This window comes from Hetaerina americana, unplaced genomic scaffold (genome assembly GCF_022747635.1).
Source record: "Hetaerina americana unplaced genomic scaffold, ioHetAmer1.1.p SCAF_6, whole genome shotgun sequence".
NCBI lineage: Eukaryota > Metazoa > Arthropoda > Insecta > Odonata > Calopterygidae > Hetaerina > Hetaerina americana.
Window position 1 is genome coordinate 81,273,393 of NW_027287205.1, and position 17,576 is coordinate 81,290,968.

Below are 17,576 nucleotides of genomic sequence, written 5' to 3' on the forward strand. Positions count from 1 at the left end.
TCTAGAGGAGATACTTCCTTATTCCTTACTTAGTCTATCTATTTAATCTTCATCCTTCTCCTTCAGCACCATGTTTCAAAGGCTTCTATTATTCGCTATATCCACTCTTCCAATGTTCCAAGTCTCAAAACCATAGAGCACCATGCTCCCCATGAAAATCTTGGAGAATTGCTTCCTTGTTTTCAGCCTTAGAATCTTTGAACATAGTGATTGCCCCTTCTTCATGAATGCGTTCTTAGCTTGGGATATTCTTCGCTTGATTTTGGTGGAAATTCTTCCATCTCATGTTATTCCACTGCCCAGGTACGTAGATGAAAAATTCCACTTACTCTAGTTTCACCCCTCGAATTGTGATAGCTGCATTCAGCTTTTCTCTCCCACACACTAGGATTTTAGTTTTCTTCTTGTAGATGTTCATATTATATTCCCCCAGTACTTGGTCCATTGCGTGCATTGGTGAGTTGCTTGCTGGCCCTCTCGCGTCTCTGCTACTACTGTGATGTCTTCTGCAAACCGCAGCAAGTTAATTTCTTCGCCATTCACCTTGACTCCTTTGGTGCCCATTTCATGTGTTTCTTTTATTGCCTCATGCAGGTGTACGTTGAATATTGCTGGCAAGAGGTTGCATCCTCGTCTTACTCCTTTGTTTATTTTGGCTTCTATTTTTCATCCATTTTTCATTTGCATTTTTGTAACCTGATTCTTGTTGAGGTTATGGATAATTCTTCTGTCGTTGTAGTCCAATCCAAGCGCTTCTAGTATCTTGAACATCTTGTTCCATTCGATGTTTTCGAAGGCCTTCTCCAAGTCCACAAATACCACATATAATGGCAAATTTACGTGTCTCATTTTTTCCTGCAGAACTCTTAAGCTTAGGATTGCCTCGCTTGTTCCTCGGTTTGTCCTAAAGCCGAATTGGTTTTCTGAGAGGCTTTCTAATATCCTTCCTTCTACTCTTAGGCTAATTATCTGAGTAAAGAATTTCGATGCTAGAGTCACCAGGCCTAATGTTCTCTGTTTTTGGTTCAGCGTCGCTCTCATTATACTTTACTCAAAGTTTTCTGGTTTCTTTCTGTTGTCGTAGCTATCTTTGATTATTCTATAAGGGCATCCTTCGCTTTGACCCCGAGTACCTTATTTCACCCTTTATTTTGTTAACTTGGTTATTATATCTCCTACCTAATGAATTTGGTATTGTGCTTTGTCTCCAGGCATCTTCTCGGATGTTGATCGAAGATGGTATTTGCCACTACCATGTTTTCCTCGTTGCAGAATTCTATCAGCCTCTCTCTCCCGTGGTGTTTTGTTATCTCAATCTGAAGTATCCCATGCTACTTCCCTCTCGCCCCTCAACGACAACAGCATTCCAATCTCCGATTACTATGAAATTTTCCTTCAGTCTTACTGTTCCTGGAAACTTTCCAGTTGTTTGTATATTTTCTCCCCTGAATGGCTGGACATATGCATATACACCTTTACCATCTCTGTAGAAATAGGTTCTGCTTCTTAACTTTATCATCAAAATCCTTTCATTATATTGCCAGCACTATATTATTTTCCATGCCCATTTCTTTGCAATTATGATGCCTGAACCTGCAATTTTTTGGTCATCTCCCAAGTATATTGGCCTGTAGCTGTCACTCAAGAGTTCGTTTGCCCCCACCTACTTAATTTAACTCACTTCCATGATGTCTATCCCCAGCCTATCTATCTTTGCATTTTCTAATTTCCCATACACCCCTAATGACCTAACGTTCCATATCCGTCTTCTACATTAATCCACCTTGACTAATGTTCCCCTCCCAGTAGTCCCCGCCTACAGATTCGATCGGGCAACTAGTTTACCTCCTGAATGTTTTACCGAGAGCAAAGCCATCATGTCATATCACCTGGTTCTTCATAGTTCTTCTATCTGTTTTGGAGCAAAATGGTCAAAGTAGTAGGGACGTAGAACTTGAAGACTGTGATAGAGGGGAGTGTTAGGCAAATGAAGAAAGGGTAGGGATGTTGGATGGTATGAAGGGAGGAAGTGCACAGAGATGAAGAGGGTTTTGTTGAAGAGTAGGATGCTGTATTGTTTTTTTAGGAGATACTTATTTGGTAGTAGTATCCATCCAAAACCTACCTTAACCAGTAGATTACCCTAAAAAATATGTTTGCGTGTGTGTATATATATATATATATGTGTGTGTTTTTATGTATAAATAATGGAAGAAGGGACGATTAGGTCTCAATTTAGCCTAAATAAAGACCTCTATCAATCTATGTATGTAGGGTCGCGGTAGGCCTCTCAAAAGGCAACTTATTGGGCTGGAGAAAGCAAGAAAACCCCCAATAAGATCAGTTGGCTAAATGATAACCTCTGTTGGTTTTCCTTGCTGTGGACTTATTTACAATTTCTCAAGAGTACTTTGCCAATCATCATTATTTTAATTTGATCTAAACCTATACATAAACCTGTAGTTCTTGCATTTTAGAATGGTAGAAGTTGTAACAGGTGCTGTGCTGTGGCCTTAAAAAGCTTGTAATTAGATCATTAAGTCACTATGTTGAATATCCTCTCCACTTCAAAGTAATTATTTTACTGTGTGGTGTAGAAACTACTCACCAGATGTTGTTTGGGCATCATACACTTCTGTACTGGTATAATTAATTATATGGAAAAGGAGAGATATTTGGTTGATAGCTATGAATTCCCCTTTAGTGTATCTTCTTTTGACTAATTCAAATTCTACTTATGCCTGGAGTAATTGAGTTAGAAAGATTCATTACCACAAGGTCAGAAAAATTCATTACTACAAGGTCGCTCATTAAGGTAACAATAATTCCATTTTGAGAAAATGATTGTTTTATTGTATTGAGGATATGTTATGGGATGGTCTCTTTCCCTACAAATTTTTCAATATGTTTTCCGAATTCCGGAGAGTTTTCAATATGTCCCGCTAATCTCTGTGTATCACCCATTAATATGCACCAAGAAATTTTGTCTTGTGAAGATAAATCTAGGTGGTGGCTATTTAGCTGTTGGCCATGACTGGGTTCCCTGTGAATTTGTGATTTTTCGTATAATTTCATGTTTAGATCCAGTTTTGAGATGGCCGAGAATAGTTATAGTTTCCCATTTGAAAAATAATCGAGTGGCCTACCAATATTTTAGAATAGTCTGTTTCAAATGTGCTAATTTTGTTCAGTGTTCATTTAAAAGATTCCACAGATCCCTAATCACTCATGCAGTGCCAGAAGTCAGTCAATTTCCATTGAGCAGTCTGCCCTTTCTATCCGTTCGATTTCTCTGGTGTCATGTATAGGTTTTTTCATGCTTGTTGCTTTTGTGCCATGATAGGATAAGTTGAGGTGCTTACATCAGTCTAGGCATCTGAGGAATTGATGTTCAAAATGTAACAGTCTCTGTTGTCCTGGTATTGAATAATAGTTCTCTTTGGTACACCAATATTGTGGCATTTCTTACAATATATTTGTGCAACTCTTAAAGAAGTAATTTATTAAGTAATTTAGCTTAACTGACTTTTATAGAAATTCTAATAAACCTTTTTCTTTGAGAAAGATTTCAATAACTTAAAACATGCCTATGAATCATGGTTATAATAGATTTACCTTGCAGAACTTGCAATTTTCCATGATCCTTGTTAATATTTAGGTATGTGACCATCAAAACTATTGAAAGACTTGAGTGGCAACTAGTGTTACTCAATACAGTTTCCCATGTTTCCTAATAGAAGTACGTATTACTTTTTTTTTAATGTAATGGACCCGTAAAAACCCACAGTCTGCCAGCCTATGGCATGGTATCATTTGTTCCAAACAGTGGCCTCTGATATGAAGCTCAAGCTCTGATATACTGAAGATAGTAACATTATTTTGTATGGCTTTTTAATAGGGTTGTGAAGATTAATTTTCTGTGGTGCTTTGCCAGTTCCATACAAGCAGGCTGTGTACACAGACTTCTGTCCTCTTCTTGTACTATGGAGAACTTCGCTTTTTGGTACTGTATCATCATTAGGGTGTTAATTATTATCTCTTACATAGAAGTGTCTGAGAGGTTCACTCTGAAAACAACTGTAGTATTGGTGGAGATTGCTTTACATGATTCATAACTCATCTGATAAAAAGAGCGGTGATTTCTTAGTATCTATTTCACTTTTGAAAAAATGCAATTTTTTTCATTGTTCACATAATTTTTGTTTTGTTTACATTTATTCGTATCCCTTAACTATTGCACAGATTTGCCAATGTACTTAGTAAAAGTTTCAACTCCTTTGCGGACTGGTAAACCAAAGGTTAATCATCAGCAAATCTGATTTTATAAATTCCCCAGTAAATTTCATTCTTAACACCATTTCTTCCCAAACCTCTTTTACCATTTCCTCCTCATACATGTTGAACAGCACAGGATATAATGGTCACCCCAGTCTTACTCCCCTTCCCAACCTTGTTCATCAGACTTTTTGTCCCCCATTCAGACCTGAGCATCCTGAGACACGTACAGGTTGTAGATAATTCCCCTATCCCTCAAATCTACTCCTATTTTCTACAATACATTCATTCATTCTTCCCAACGTACTCTGTTGAATGCCTTCGCAAAATCTACAAAACAGGCAAATATGTCATGAATGAATGAATGTATTCTTCTGATTTATTCTTCTCGATTGGCGAGTTTACTACTGTAATGGCATCACTTGTGCATCTCCCCTTCCCAAAACCAAACTGATGATCCCTTAAGTAATCATTTCTCTGCTCTCCATCCTTTTGTTGATGATCCTGACAACCACTTTAGCTGCATGAAAAATCAAACTCATTTTACTCTATTCACATATTGCTGCCTTTCCCTTTTTTGGGATAGGCACTAACTCTCATCTAACAAAATCTTTCAGCCATTCCCTCCCTCATAAGTGCTGCAATTCATTCCATAATAAACTCTTCCTTTTAGGTTTTCCTAGATCTTCAAGTAGTTCCATTTGAATGTTGTATATCCTCATATTTATTTGATTATCCCTTAATGCTTTTGCTATCTCACCATCCAAGTAGCCTGGGCCTAAGTTGTTCCCATCTACCTCATATTCTCATTGTCCAACCTTGCTGGCGTACTCGCTTTATTGTATGGATCTTCTGTATATTCCTTCCATCACTCTTGAATCTTCACTTGTGACTTATCTTTGATTGTTTGCACTGATGTTCCTCTCTTACCTCCTGACATTGATTTCACCTTCCTGTGCTGTCCACCAATTTCATCCTTTCTTTGTAAACTCTCTTTATCCTTGCATTTCATCTTCTACCATGACCTTTTCATGCTATTTCTTACCCACCTCAGTATATTACTTAACATTTTTATCTCATTTTACCTATATCTGTGTACATTCTTCCAATTTCCTCTCTCATCTATTTTTCTAATCTTCTTGTAAGTAAACATCCTTGTTCTTCTCCTCTTTCCTGCTCCTATTGTTTCGTTTGTGGCTTTAGATTTAATTTTTTTGGTTTTTCTATTTTTCTTCCAATGCTCATGTCTCCCTTGCTTCACAAATAATTTTCTCTAGAGCTTACTGATACATCCTATCATATCACACTGGGCAATGCTTCTACATCCCATTTCTTCAACCTTTTTCCCTATTTTATCCTCTTGAATCTAACGTTACATTTCATTAGTACTAAAACATTATATAAATCCACATCCACTAATGGGATATCGTTTTAATATATCTCACTATTCCTTAGTGTGTGCATTACCATAATATGGTCTGATGTTAATGGTGTCTAAGGATATTATAGCCTGATATTTTTCTGAACCCCATGAATTTTCCATGTAAACCTCTGCCTGTTGTGGTGTTTAAGCCAAGTGTTCATTTTGATTAAGCCCTGCCTTCTGCAGAACTCGATTGATTTCTCTCAGTGGTCATTCCTTGTTCCGAAACCATAGTTCCTGACCTCATTACTATCTCTTTCTGTAGCCAACCATCATGTTCCTATCCCCTATTTGTTCTTCGAATGTAATGACACATAATCTATGGAATATTTCCTGATATGGTGTGTAAAGAGTTTACATTTCTTGTTTGCAGTTATAAGTATGAATATTTATGAATAAGCATCTATTTAGTGACTTAAAAATAGTCTTCATTGAGAACTCTACAGGGTATGTAATATAAAATTTCCAAGTAGATAGTCCAGATCCCTCCCCTGCGTTACATGAAATTTCCAAGAATGTTCCTTGGCCAGAAAATTACTCTGACCTTGAATTTTCTTGCCCAATGTCAACTGGCTAGGGCACATCACTCAGATTTAAACCTGCTTCCTCCATTTAAGAGCTGACTGCTCTATCCACGGGGCTATGACACCACCTATTGTAGCTTCGGCAATGAGATAAGGACAGCAAGATCTAATGATTAATAAATCACTGTAAGATTACTTTCAAGTGGCTGTGATCATAACATATTGTCGAAACTTTATTACAGCAAGTAAATTGCCACAAATGTTCATGCTGATTCGTTGAAATATAATGGGAAGAGGTTTTAGACAGAATCATTTTTTTAGGTATATCTTCAAAGACTTAAATATGGAGCATATCTTATTGTTGATGTAAAAACTGATCTTTGAGGTGAAAGGTTGAGTGTAGATGGGAGGCTTTTGTGATATTGGTGTAGTGATGAATGGTGGTAGTCTGGAGTTTTTATATCGAATCGGCAGAGAGAGGAAGTTGGGGTGAGAAATCCGTAAAAAGGCAGATAAAGTGGGAGGACAAAATACTGAAAGGTAGTGGTAAGGCCGCGAGAGAGGGGAGAATGTTGGGAAAGTGGAGGAGGGAAATGATCTGAATAACTTGAATGATTGGAGGAGGATTCTCACTCCCTACCCTATGGAGCCAATATAAAATTCTGTGGAAGGCTTAGTTAGGTGAGCTCTAATCCTCACCTATCAAACCAGCCTCCCAAGTTGAAGACTGTGCTTTCTGGTAAAATCTTCAATGTTAAAATGAGCAATAACTGGAATGTGGGTATGGACAAATAAAGAGGCACGGATCGACTTGGTAAGGTGAAAGGAGAGAAGATGAGGGCACCCGAGGTCACAAGTGCTCATTGGTTCAGGGGGGGTGGTGAGATGCCTCCAAATATTTAATTTAAGTATGTAATTGGAATTTAAAAACTTGTCCAATGTTATTCTTTCATAAAGTCTTCTAAAATTTCTTATCGTTACAAAGCATCCATTTAAGGATCTGTATTTGCATAATGCAAGATCTCCAGGTTGAGTTCTCATGATGTCTGTTTTATAGTATACATTGTAAAGAGGAATTTGGATTAATTTTGAAATAAAAGTGAGCTTTGATTCAATCATAGAAATTTCAGGTAAAAAACCCATGGGGTACAGTCTGAAACAGTTTTTTCAGCCATGATAGCCAAAGAAATTCCTAATTTCTCAAAAATATTTCCAGATTTTCCTGGAAATGAGGAATCCCATACAATATAAATGGAGTGGTTGCTGAATATATGAAATAGGGATGAAACCATGCAAGTGAATGTTTCATAACTGTATAGTTGGTTACTGAGGAACATTAATCCAAAATAATGCAACCAAAAAAATTTCCGGTTTCTTTGAATAAATGAAGAATTTGTACCTTTTGGTGGAAATTGCATCCTTTCTCTCTCGTATAAGAATTCAGCATGGTGGCAGACCTCATTTTTTTCTTGAGTCAATGAAATGGTGAACAGAGACTGACTATTAACTAATCTGTCAGTTATATTTTAATTTTTCTTGGATAATTGTATAACTTAAGGTTGAATTCAAAGACATATCTAAAAGGAGACTTCCCTCATTCATTAGCTAACTGTCAGAAAGTAAACCGTTGACTGAAATGACTAATGAAATGTCAAGCAGGATATTAATCCACCCTTGTTTAAAAATTATTAAGTTTTATTTAGCCTTTAGTCTTATTATTGTGAAACATAGTAAGGCATTTTCATTCATTCAAGGCATTCTACCCATTAGGGCAGTCTCTAATGGATAAGAAGTGTTGAGTAACATGAGATCTTGCTCTTGTTTGCTGAGCATTATTTCTTTGGTAATGTGTCCTAAACTTCTGCCTGTCTTAATGCCATTTAAAAAGCTTTCCCATTGCCCACTGCAGTTTCCCAGGAAGATATACTACTTAGTATTTCCCACAGCTTGGGCGAAGCAGTATGTGCCCCAATACATCTATCAGAATTGAACCTGGCTCTTCTGGTCAGCAGCTCACCCTATGAACTAGACTTTCGATGCTCTTATTTAGAATGGAAATATATTTAGGTATTTGATGTAAGGAAGTTCCCTGTCCCACATTTTTAGTTTGGTTCGAAAGACACTGCTATTTGATGTATTTTTTCTTTCCAACCCTCACCCACTAGACCCTCCTATTGAGAGAAGCTACCTTTAAGTTTCACATTGAGGCCAGTGGATTATGCATTTTGTGTTAACACAGGCCTGAATTGTTTTCCTGAATATATTATATTTTGTTTTGTTCTGTCAATTGTTACTAGAAAAATAGTTTATAATGGTTTCAGAATCTGCTCCTGCAGAAGCATCTATGTTTAATTTGATATTTTTTCATGGAATATTTAAGGGATTTGACTTGAATATGGGAAGTACACAAGAGAGAGTCAATATGGCCTTATTTATATTTCTAAATTTATTAGTATCTAATGATCTTTTTTGCATTGCATAAGGAAATGTCTTTGTGACCTATATCCAAAGCCTTTTTATCCATTTAGTTGCATTGAATGGTGTAATGATATAAAACATCTCAAGTTGTGCTTAATTTATAGTGTATTGGTGAATATGAAGTTAGTATTTCTTTATAAACACTGCTGCGCTTAATTGCCTCGAGCAGAGGCTTGGTTTTCGAATTCCGGAGCCTGGTGGAGGCAGGATAACAATCTTACATGCCAACCCAGAGGTCGCGGGTTCAATTCTCGTCTAGGTGGGTTTTCCTCCTCCTAGGGGTTAGGTGTTTGTAATCGTCTCGTATGCTATGTATGTCATTGTTTAATGTCCGATAAATATGCCAAAAAAGTGCTGTTTTCGTGTTAATGCGAAATATGGAAACGCGAGAATGATTTCACGGATATCCTGAACTCCACGCGACACACGAACACATCGTTGCCTAGCGGGTTGCATAACACTACCGGCGTATTCTCCCGATCATTTGATACTTCTATAAGACCTGGGCTTTCCTAAATTCACCTTAACCCCTGTAATGGGGACACATTTTTTACTAGTCACCCACCTGGTGGGGGTTTTTAATCTGTTGATCAAGAATTAATTTTTTTATAGGAATATATTGTTATTGAGGGAAAGGTTAAAAAAAAATTTTCGCTCATTGTTTATATAAACCATAAACACAGTAATCAACCAGAAGGCCCGTTTGGTAGGTGATGGTAGAGTTCACACTGTACTTAGCCCGAAGGCGTGTGAGATTCGCACATCAGGGTAATAAGGGGGGCCAGTTCCTTTCCCTGTGCTGGTTATGGTTTCCCAGGAAGGTCTGGTACTATCTGAAAAATCACAGGGCTTGGGTGGAGCTGCAGGTGCCCAGAGTGCCTTGCCCAGGAATCAAACCCGGGCCCTCCAGTCAGTAGTCCAATGCTCTACCCCCTGGACTACCACGACCCCATTGTTTATATGCATACACAATATTTTTTAACGAAAATTTGTTAAGTTCATTCTTTTTTTCATGCAATAAAATTGAAAAAAATGGTTCCTTACCAATAAGGCAATCTCTTCTTTATTGAACACCAATGAATGTATTTTGTTCTAATGTTTATTTAAACAATGTAAACTCTTTTATTTCTATCTTAATGCTGTGCTTGAGTATGGAACGTGCAGAAGAACGCAGCTGCGCAGAGTGGAACGTTGCACTGTTGACAGCAGTGTATTATTACCCTCCGCTGCTTATGTGACAAACACACTGCACATCCCAACGTGATAATCACAATGCAGGGTCTAATTTAGAACTCTTTCTCGGCCCTTTTGCAATTGCTCCTCCGCATTTGTTTAGTAATCGATAAGATCCAAACAGTAACTCAAATGATTTTCCTTTCCGCCACCAAATTCTATTAAAGAAGTAAAAAATGCTTAGAGAATTCAAAAAACTATAAGCTATACACAGATGGAAAGTTAAGTGAAATGGTAATACAATCACTAAAAGGATTTCAAAACTCAAAAATTGCACACTGACATAAAGTACAGTGATGGATTCAATGAATGAAGAGCTCATCCAGGGTCAAATAATTCAAGACCAAGGTATCATCAGTTAAGGACACCTAGTAATGGGTAACGTACGTCCATTTACTATACAGAAAAAACAAAACTTGGAATAATGTAGCAGTCAACACAAAAGGCACGCTAGGCTAGGCTCTAATTTCTACTCAAAAAATATGGGAAATCGAAGAATATTCAAATGCTCCAAGAATGTCTTTAGCTATTTGAATGACAGAATTGCTAAGGCACGCCAAAAAAGCATGTCCATCCATCAAATATGCACACCAAAACTAAATCCATTACTGTAAGATGAGTGACAGAGGGTATGCGAGAGAAAAAGTATGGTAAAGGGTCCCTTTGTTTCCAAAAGACAATAAAACTTTCACAAAAGTAAGGAACTCCACTGCATCTACTGCTAACACCATAGAGTTAAAAAAATTGCAGTAGATGGCAAAACCATGCCTAACTTAGATCCAGAAGACCGCGTCTGTAGATACAATACCCACAGAAAGAAAAATAAATTTTTGTGGCATGCCTATAAATGCTCTCCCCACTTCGGCATTTCGTGGGCATGCATCTAAAGATGTTGGTTGCATTAATGGGGTTGAAAGTCTTTTGAAAACTGATATCCATACCTCAATATAATCCGTTCAACCATTTTAAATGTTGCATGAACAACCTGCAAGCTGTATTGGAACTTTACTTATGTAAGTGGGTGAAATGTCTCACTTTGATCAATTAGAGTAAGGTAGTGGGTGTTGAAAATGTTTCAATACCTGGTATTTCACGCATGTAAATAATTTTAACTTCAAAATGTCTGGTTGTGTTAGTTAATATTCAGTTGTCAAATTAATTAATTGTAAATGTGAACATGAATGCGTACTGTTTTTTTTAGTGTTTAAATCGACAGCCTTCCATTTCAATTTTTGCTATACATGCAGAGTTATTGCTTCATTATAATTATTCAATTTACTATATCCCGATCCATTATTGTGGACTTGATATTGTGTATTTTGTGTTTAGAATTCTAATTTTACATCCTAAAGCACTTGTTACGGTCAAGTCTTGTGTTTGCAAATTAATCAGCATCTGATTATTTTTTTCCAGATGGTTTGAGGCAGCAAAAATCCATGCGTATGGCTTAATTGTTGGAGAATGCTGCCCCTGGCCCAGTCACTGGAACTTCCCCACACTTCTCTCAGAGTGGTTGCTCTCAGAGGGCATACCAGCTCTGCAGGGGGTGGACACAAGACACCTGACGAGGGTCATTGTCAGTTCTGGTAAAACTGTACTTGGAAAAATACTACCAAAGGCACCCACAGATATAATTCACACACCAATCAAAGATCCCAATCAACGTAATCTTGTTGCTGAGGTCTCGACAAAGGTTTGTTATTATCACTTCTGAAAAAGTTGTTTTATTTTATAATTAATTTTCTTTTTGCACATGAGGGATACCATAGGTGTTATATTGAACTTGATATCAAACCACTTGGCTTTTCCACATGGAAAAATTTTTTATTTACTACCTATTTACTTATTTATTTATTCATTACGTTATGTGATGACATCATCAGGTAAAAATACAAGTCAAACACAGTATATATAGCTCTGGACGGAGGGGAAGAGGAGGGAGGGAGGAAAGGAAGGATTGGTTGAGGTAGCAAGAGGGGGCGGATGGGTAATATTGATAAATTAGCAGGCTGGGAGAAGGAATTAATACATTGTTGAAAAAAAAGAGCTATATATACTGTTTTACTTGTATTTTTACCTGATGATGTTGTATCATAACGAAACCTAGGTCGTAAATAAACATTTTTTCTATGTGGAAAAGCTAAGTGGTTCCATATGAAGAATTTCCACCAAGTGACGCCAGAAACTATTTAATGTATAGGTGTTATACATTTGTAAGGGTTCAGAAAGTCTGGGAGGAAACTAACGACTTTAATTATTAGATGGTAATTCGCTCTATCCCTCCCCGGACTACAACCTCGACGTGGTGGAAGGGCTTGTGCGTTCCGATGACCCCTAGAGCTGTGCTGGCGGGAGTAATAATTATTGCTCCTGGTAGGGTCACCCATGCCAGATAGGTCGAAGGTTAGGAGCCAGACGAAAGGTAGTCCACGCAGCGTCTGTTCCTCAGTGAGGCGGCTGCAATGGCGTCTGACCCCAGTGGGGCGGCCAGTAAGTGATGGTGTCACGTTAAAAACACTATTGAGGAAGGCAACGGGAAACCACCTCAATTATCATTCCCTAGAAAAATATGATGGACAATAGAGATATTTTGAGTCCTGGCAACCACGGGGCTCGGCCCAATCGGCCGTGTGTCGTGCCCGGCAGCGGGGGAGGCAAGGCTTCCGCGGTCGTCATCCCACGAAACCCTTGCAAGGGAAAACCAGCAGCAGCAGGACAGAAGACGCAGGAGAAGAAGACAAAATTAGTTAGAATAGGAACGTGCAATGTTAGGACAATGATGAGGACAGGGAAATTGGAGAATGTTAAGCGAGAGATGGAAAGGGGAAATATAGATATTTTAGGTCTATGCGAGGTGAGATGGAAAGATAGCGGGGATTACTGGAGTGATAAGTATAGAATAATATACAGCGGTGGGGACGAGAGCCAACGAGGGGTTGCCATAGTATTAAATGAAGAGGTAGGAAGAAGCGTAGTCGACATAGAGTACGTAACGGATAGAATACTACTAGTGGAGATAAAAGCAGAACCGAAGAACTTAGTTATTATTCAGGTATACATGCCACCGAGCAACCATAAGGAAGAAGAGGTCGATAAGATATACGATCAGTTAGAGGACATGATCGCGTGTGTTCCTGCAGGGAAACATTTGATAGTGATGGGGGATTGGAATGCGACGGTAGGCGAAGGAAGAGATGGTGATGAGGTGGGCGACTACGGTTTGGGCACGAGGAATGACCGCGGGGAGAAAGCAGTTGAGTTCTGCAGGAGACAGGGGTTAGTCATCACCAACACTTGGTTTAGACACCACAAAAGACGCAGGTATACATGGAAAATGCCAGGTGACTCAGGAAGATATCAGCTAGATTATATCCTGGTTAGACACAGGTTTAGGAATAGTGTGATAAATTCCCACAGCTTTCCGGGAGCGGATGCGGACTCAGACCACAATTTAGTTGTTATGAAATGTAGCGTACGTTTCAAAAAGATAAGGCAGGGGCGGCGAGTTAGAAAATGGAATGTAGAAGCATTAAATGGGTTGAAAAGGAAGGAATACAAACCGGCGGTAGAGAAAATCATGGAGGATGGTAAAGGGCTTATTACTATCGAAGAAAAATGGGAAATGATCAAAAAAGGGTTGTCTGAAGCCGCAAAAGACACTATTGGAACCGTTAACGCTAAAAGGACTAGGAAACCATGGATCATGGATGAGATGATTACAAAGATGGATGAGCGGCGAAAATGGAAGAATATAAATACAGAATTAGGCAAAATGAAGTACAAAGAATTGAACAATAAATTGAGGCGGGCAACAAATAAGGCAAAAGACGCATGGTGGAAGACGCAGTGCGAGGATATGGAAAGTCTCCAGAGGAAGGGTGAAATCGGTGCGCTGTACAGCAAAGTTAAATCGTTATCGGGAAGTAAGAAAGGAAGAGCTATGCTAATAGTTAGAGATAAGGCGGGTAAGGTAATAGTTGACGCAGGAAAGATCCAAGAGAGATGGAAGGAGTATATAGAAGAACTGTATAGTAAAGAACTCAGACCAACACAGTTAGACATTGAAAAAGAAAATGACGTAGAGGAAGACAGCTTAGGTCCAGGCATACTAGACAATGAGATAGAAAGGGCATTAAGGGAGATGAAACTAAATAAGGCCGTGGGGGTAGATAACATTCCCGTGGAACTTTTAAAATGCTTAGGAAAATGTGGGAGGAAGAGGCTATATGGGCTGATCCGTAGCATTTATGAGGAGGGAATCTGGCCGGAAGACTTTGTGAGAGCAGTTTTAGTTCCGATTCCGAAAAAGGTAAAGGCCACGTCATGTGAGGACTATAGGACAATTAGTTTGATATCCCACGCAGCTAAAGTTGTTCTCAGGATCATAAACAAAAGGATAGAGAGTAGGGCAAATGATTACTTAGGGGATGATCAGTTTGGGTTTAGGAAGGGGAGAGGTACGCGTGATGCCATTGCAGTAATGAGATTATTAATCGAGAGGAATATAGAACACAACCAGGAGGTATTTGCCTGTTTCGTAGATTTCGAAAAAGCGTTTGATAGAGTGAATTGGGAAAAACTAATGAGTATTCTGCAGAAAATAGGAATAGATTGGAGGGAAAGGAGGCTAATCCGCAACCTGTACATGTCTCAGACTGCTCAGGTGCGGGTGGGAAACGGGGAGTCAGGATGGGCAGTGTTAGGAAGGGGTGTAAGGCAGGGTTGCCCATTATCACCGTTGCTGTTCAACCTGTATGCAGAGGAAATGATCAAAGAGGCATGGGAAGAACTAGAGGTAGGAATGAAAGTGGGCGGGGAATTCGTAAAATCAGTTAGGTTTCCTGATGACCAAGCTTTAGTTTGTCAGTCAGCCAAGGGGCTGCAAGCATTGCTGAGTGAATTGGAAATTCAGTGCGACAGGTATGGGATGAGAATCAACATTAATAAAACAAAGGTTATGCGATTTTCTAGAAAGAAAAAGGGCAAGCTTAACATTAAAATAGGAGGGCAAAAACTAGAGCAGGTAGAACAGTTTACGTATCTCGGTAGTGTTTTGGACCAACACGGTCAAAGTAGTAGGGACGTAAGGAGAAGAATTGCGCTAGGCAAAGAGGCTTTCACGAGGAGGAGGGAGTTGATGACGGGGACTTTGAGTGAGGATGTTAAGAAAAGACTCGTAAAAACTTTGATATGGAGCGTAGCTATGTACGGCGCGGTAACGTGGTCATTGAAGCAGGAGGATAGACATAGACTGGAGGCTTTTGAAATGTGGGTGTGGAGAAGAATGGAGAAGGTGAAATGGACAGAGAGGAAAACAAATGAGGAAGTGCTTGGTATGGTGGGCGAAGAGAGGGGTTTGTTGGGAGCAATCCTATGGAGGCAGGAAAAGTGGATGAAGGGGGTGTTGACCGGCAGTGGGATGTTGAAGACTGTGATAGAGGGTAGAATGTTGGGCAAAAGAGGAAAGGGAAGGAACAGGATAGGGATGTTGGACGGGATGAAGGGCGGAAGAAAGTACTCAGAGATGAAGAGGGACCTGGTGTAGAGTAGAATTTAGGGTTGTGTTTTGTTAGTAGTCACAAAATATTTGTTTGGTAGTTGTGTCCATCGAAAAACCTACCTTAACCGGTAGATTACCTTAAAAAAAAAAAATCGCTCTATGAATATCCTTGCTGGTTACTCCGGTTCAAATCCTGGTAGATAGAAGCTTTTTGCTGGGTATTCTATCCCTGCTCACATGCCCAATGGGAAGACGTTTCCTGGTTGACCTCTTGATGCCTTTCAGTAAGTGTAGGCAAATACATATACTGAGTTTGTGCCTTCCCCTCATGCTTTCTTCAGTTTCTCTTGTACCTTTGAACTATTTTCCCATCCCTAGAAATGGTCAGTCTATCCCGTAATAATGACTTCCTATGTATTCTATAAAGAGGAAAAGTTTGTTTTCAAACTCTGTGAAAGACTGGGTCAATTTTTTATTTCAAATTGCTAAACTCTGTAGAGACTAATATTAATAATGTCACTGTCAATTAAAGGTAATGATTTTTGAATTATGGGACGTAGAGGAGAAATATGGAATGTATATTAAAGTTATTTCCATATTCCCTTAATGTAGCTATTAACAACTATCGAAATTCCCAAAGTGTTGCTTATAATAGTTGTTAGCTTTGATGTTGCAGTTAATGGTCATTATTGACTTTTCCATAATATGATCATTCATTAGATCTCCATTGCATCATTCAGGTTTGAATCTAATTTATAGTATAGTGCAGTTATCCCATGAAATTTAGGCAACCTCAATAAATTGCATTTCCTCTCTTGAAAGGCTAATCAACATATTTCATAATTATACCTCATCAGTTTTATAAGGAGAAGGCTGTGTGATAGCATGGTACATTTCAATATTAACTGACTTGTGACTCCTTTGCCTGAACTCTATTGGTTGGCAGCTTAGGAGGCATTAAGTGTAATGTAAATTGATCCAGTGTTTAATAATTTTTGTAATAAATGTAATTATTTTTGTAGGTTCCTTTCGCTTTTTCCCACAATACAGAAGTAGCTGCTTGCTTAGCTTAAGTAGTGCATTAGTACAATCATTTCAAATTAACTCTCATTTAATGATTTTGTTTATATCTACTTTTGTGAAAATGATCATTAACGGAATTTCCATGGTCCTCAATAGTTTAGGTAATACAGTTGACTTGGCTTTGTCATTTATTTAGGAAATGAAGACTTATAATGAAAATGGATCACCTCGTATTTTGGCAGTAGACCTTGGTTTGAAGTTTGCACAGTTACGCTGTCTATGCAGCCGTGGAGCCAGAGTAGACCTTGTACCATGGGACACAAATATAAATGACCTTGTGACACATTACGATGGCCTATTCCTCAGCAATGGCCCTGGTGATCCGAGAGACCTGGGAGCAATAGTGCATAATCTGGTTGATCTTTATTCCAAAGACATTCCCATTTTTGGGATATGCATGGGGCATCAAGTGATGGCGCTTGCTGCTGGATGCAAGATATACAAGATGCCGTAAGTTTCTTTTATTACAATAGATTTATTCATGAAATCTAGCTCTTTTCATGTCAATCTTGTGCTAAACGTAAGGTTGCCAAAGATCTGGAGCAAAATTTCGGCAAGCCATGTAACAACATTTGCTGCAATTTGGCAGCGGAAGGTTTTGACAAAAATGAACTCTAGATGGCCCAGTAATAAACCTGGTTGTAATATCTTTGAATTTCTTTTCATTGAGAATTAAATTTATCTCACCAAATTTTCCTCTTTATTTCTTTTGCTATTCAACTTATATTACATCATGCACTATTTAGGTTGAGGGATAAGAGAGTGGTATTTCCCAGAAATTGTGTAATTTTATTTTATAAACATTTCAATAAAATTAGTTTTTGTTGTATGCCAACATCAGGCAATGGTAGCATCCACATTTGTCTGTACAAATGGCATTTAGAATTCAAAATGGCACATTTTATTGAATGTAGAGTTGTGATGTAATGAGATTCTGGATATGATGATTGATGCCCGAAGTGTAGTTTATTACCCTGGTATTTACATGTATAATAATATCCCTGATAGCAAGACTTCTGGGTTGTGCTCATAGTAGTTAAAATGGAAGTCATGAAATAGT

At 38.5% G+C, this 17,576-nt stretch overlaps 1 protein-coding gene across 2 annotated transcripts in view; it reads left to right on the forward strand.

Annotated features, from left to right (window-relative positions):
- r (carbamoyl-phosphate synthetase 2, aspartate transcarbamylase, and dihydroorotase rudimentary) overlaps nt 1-17,576 on the forward strand; it is a 104,283-nt gene that overhangs the window by 5,103 nt on the left and 81,604 nt on the right. For both annotated transcript variants that reach the window (XM_071594353.1, XM_071594354.1), the window contains exons 4-5: nt 11,347-11,626; nt 16,653-16,966. In XM_071594353.1, the coding sequence (XP_071450454.1) occupies nt 11,347-11,626; nt 16,653-16,966 (594 nt within the window). The remainder of the gene's footprint in view (nt 1-11,346; nt 11,627-16,652; nt 16,967-17,576) is intronic.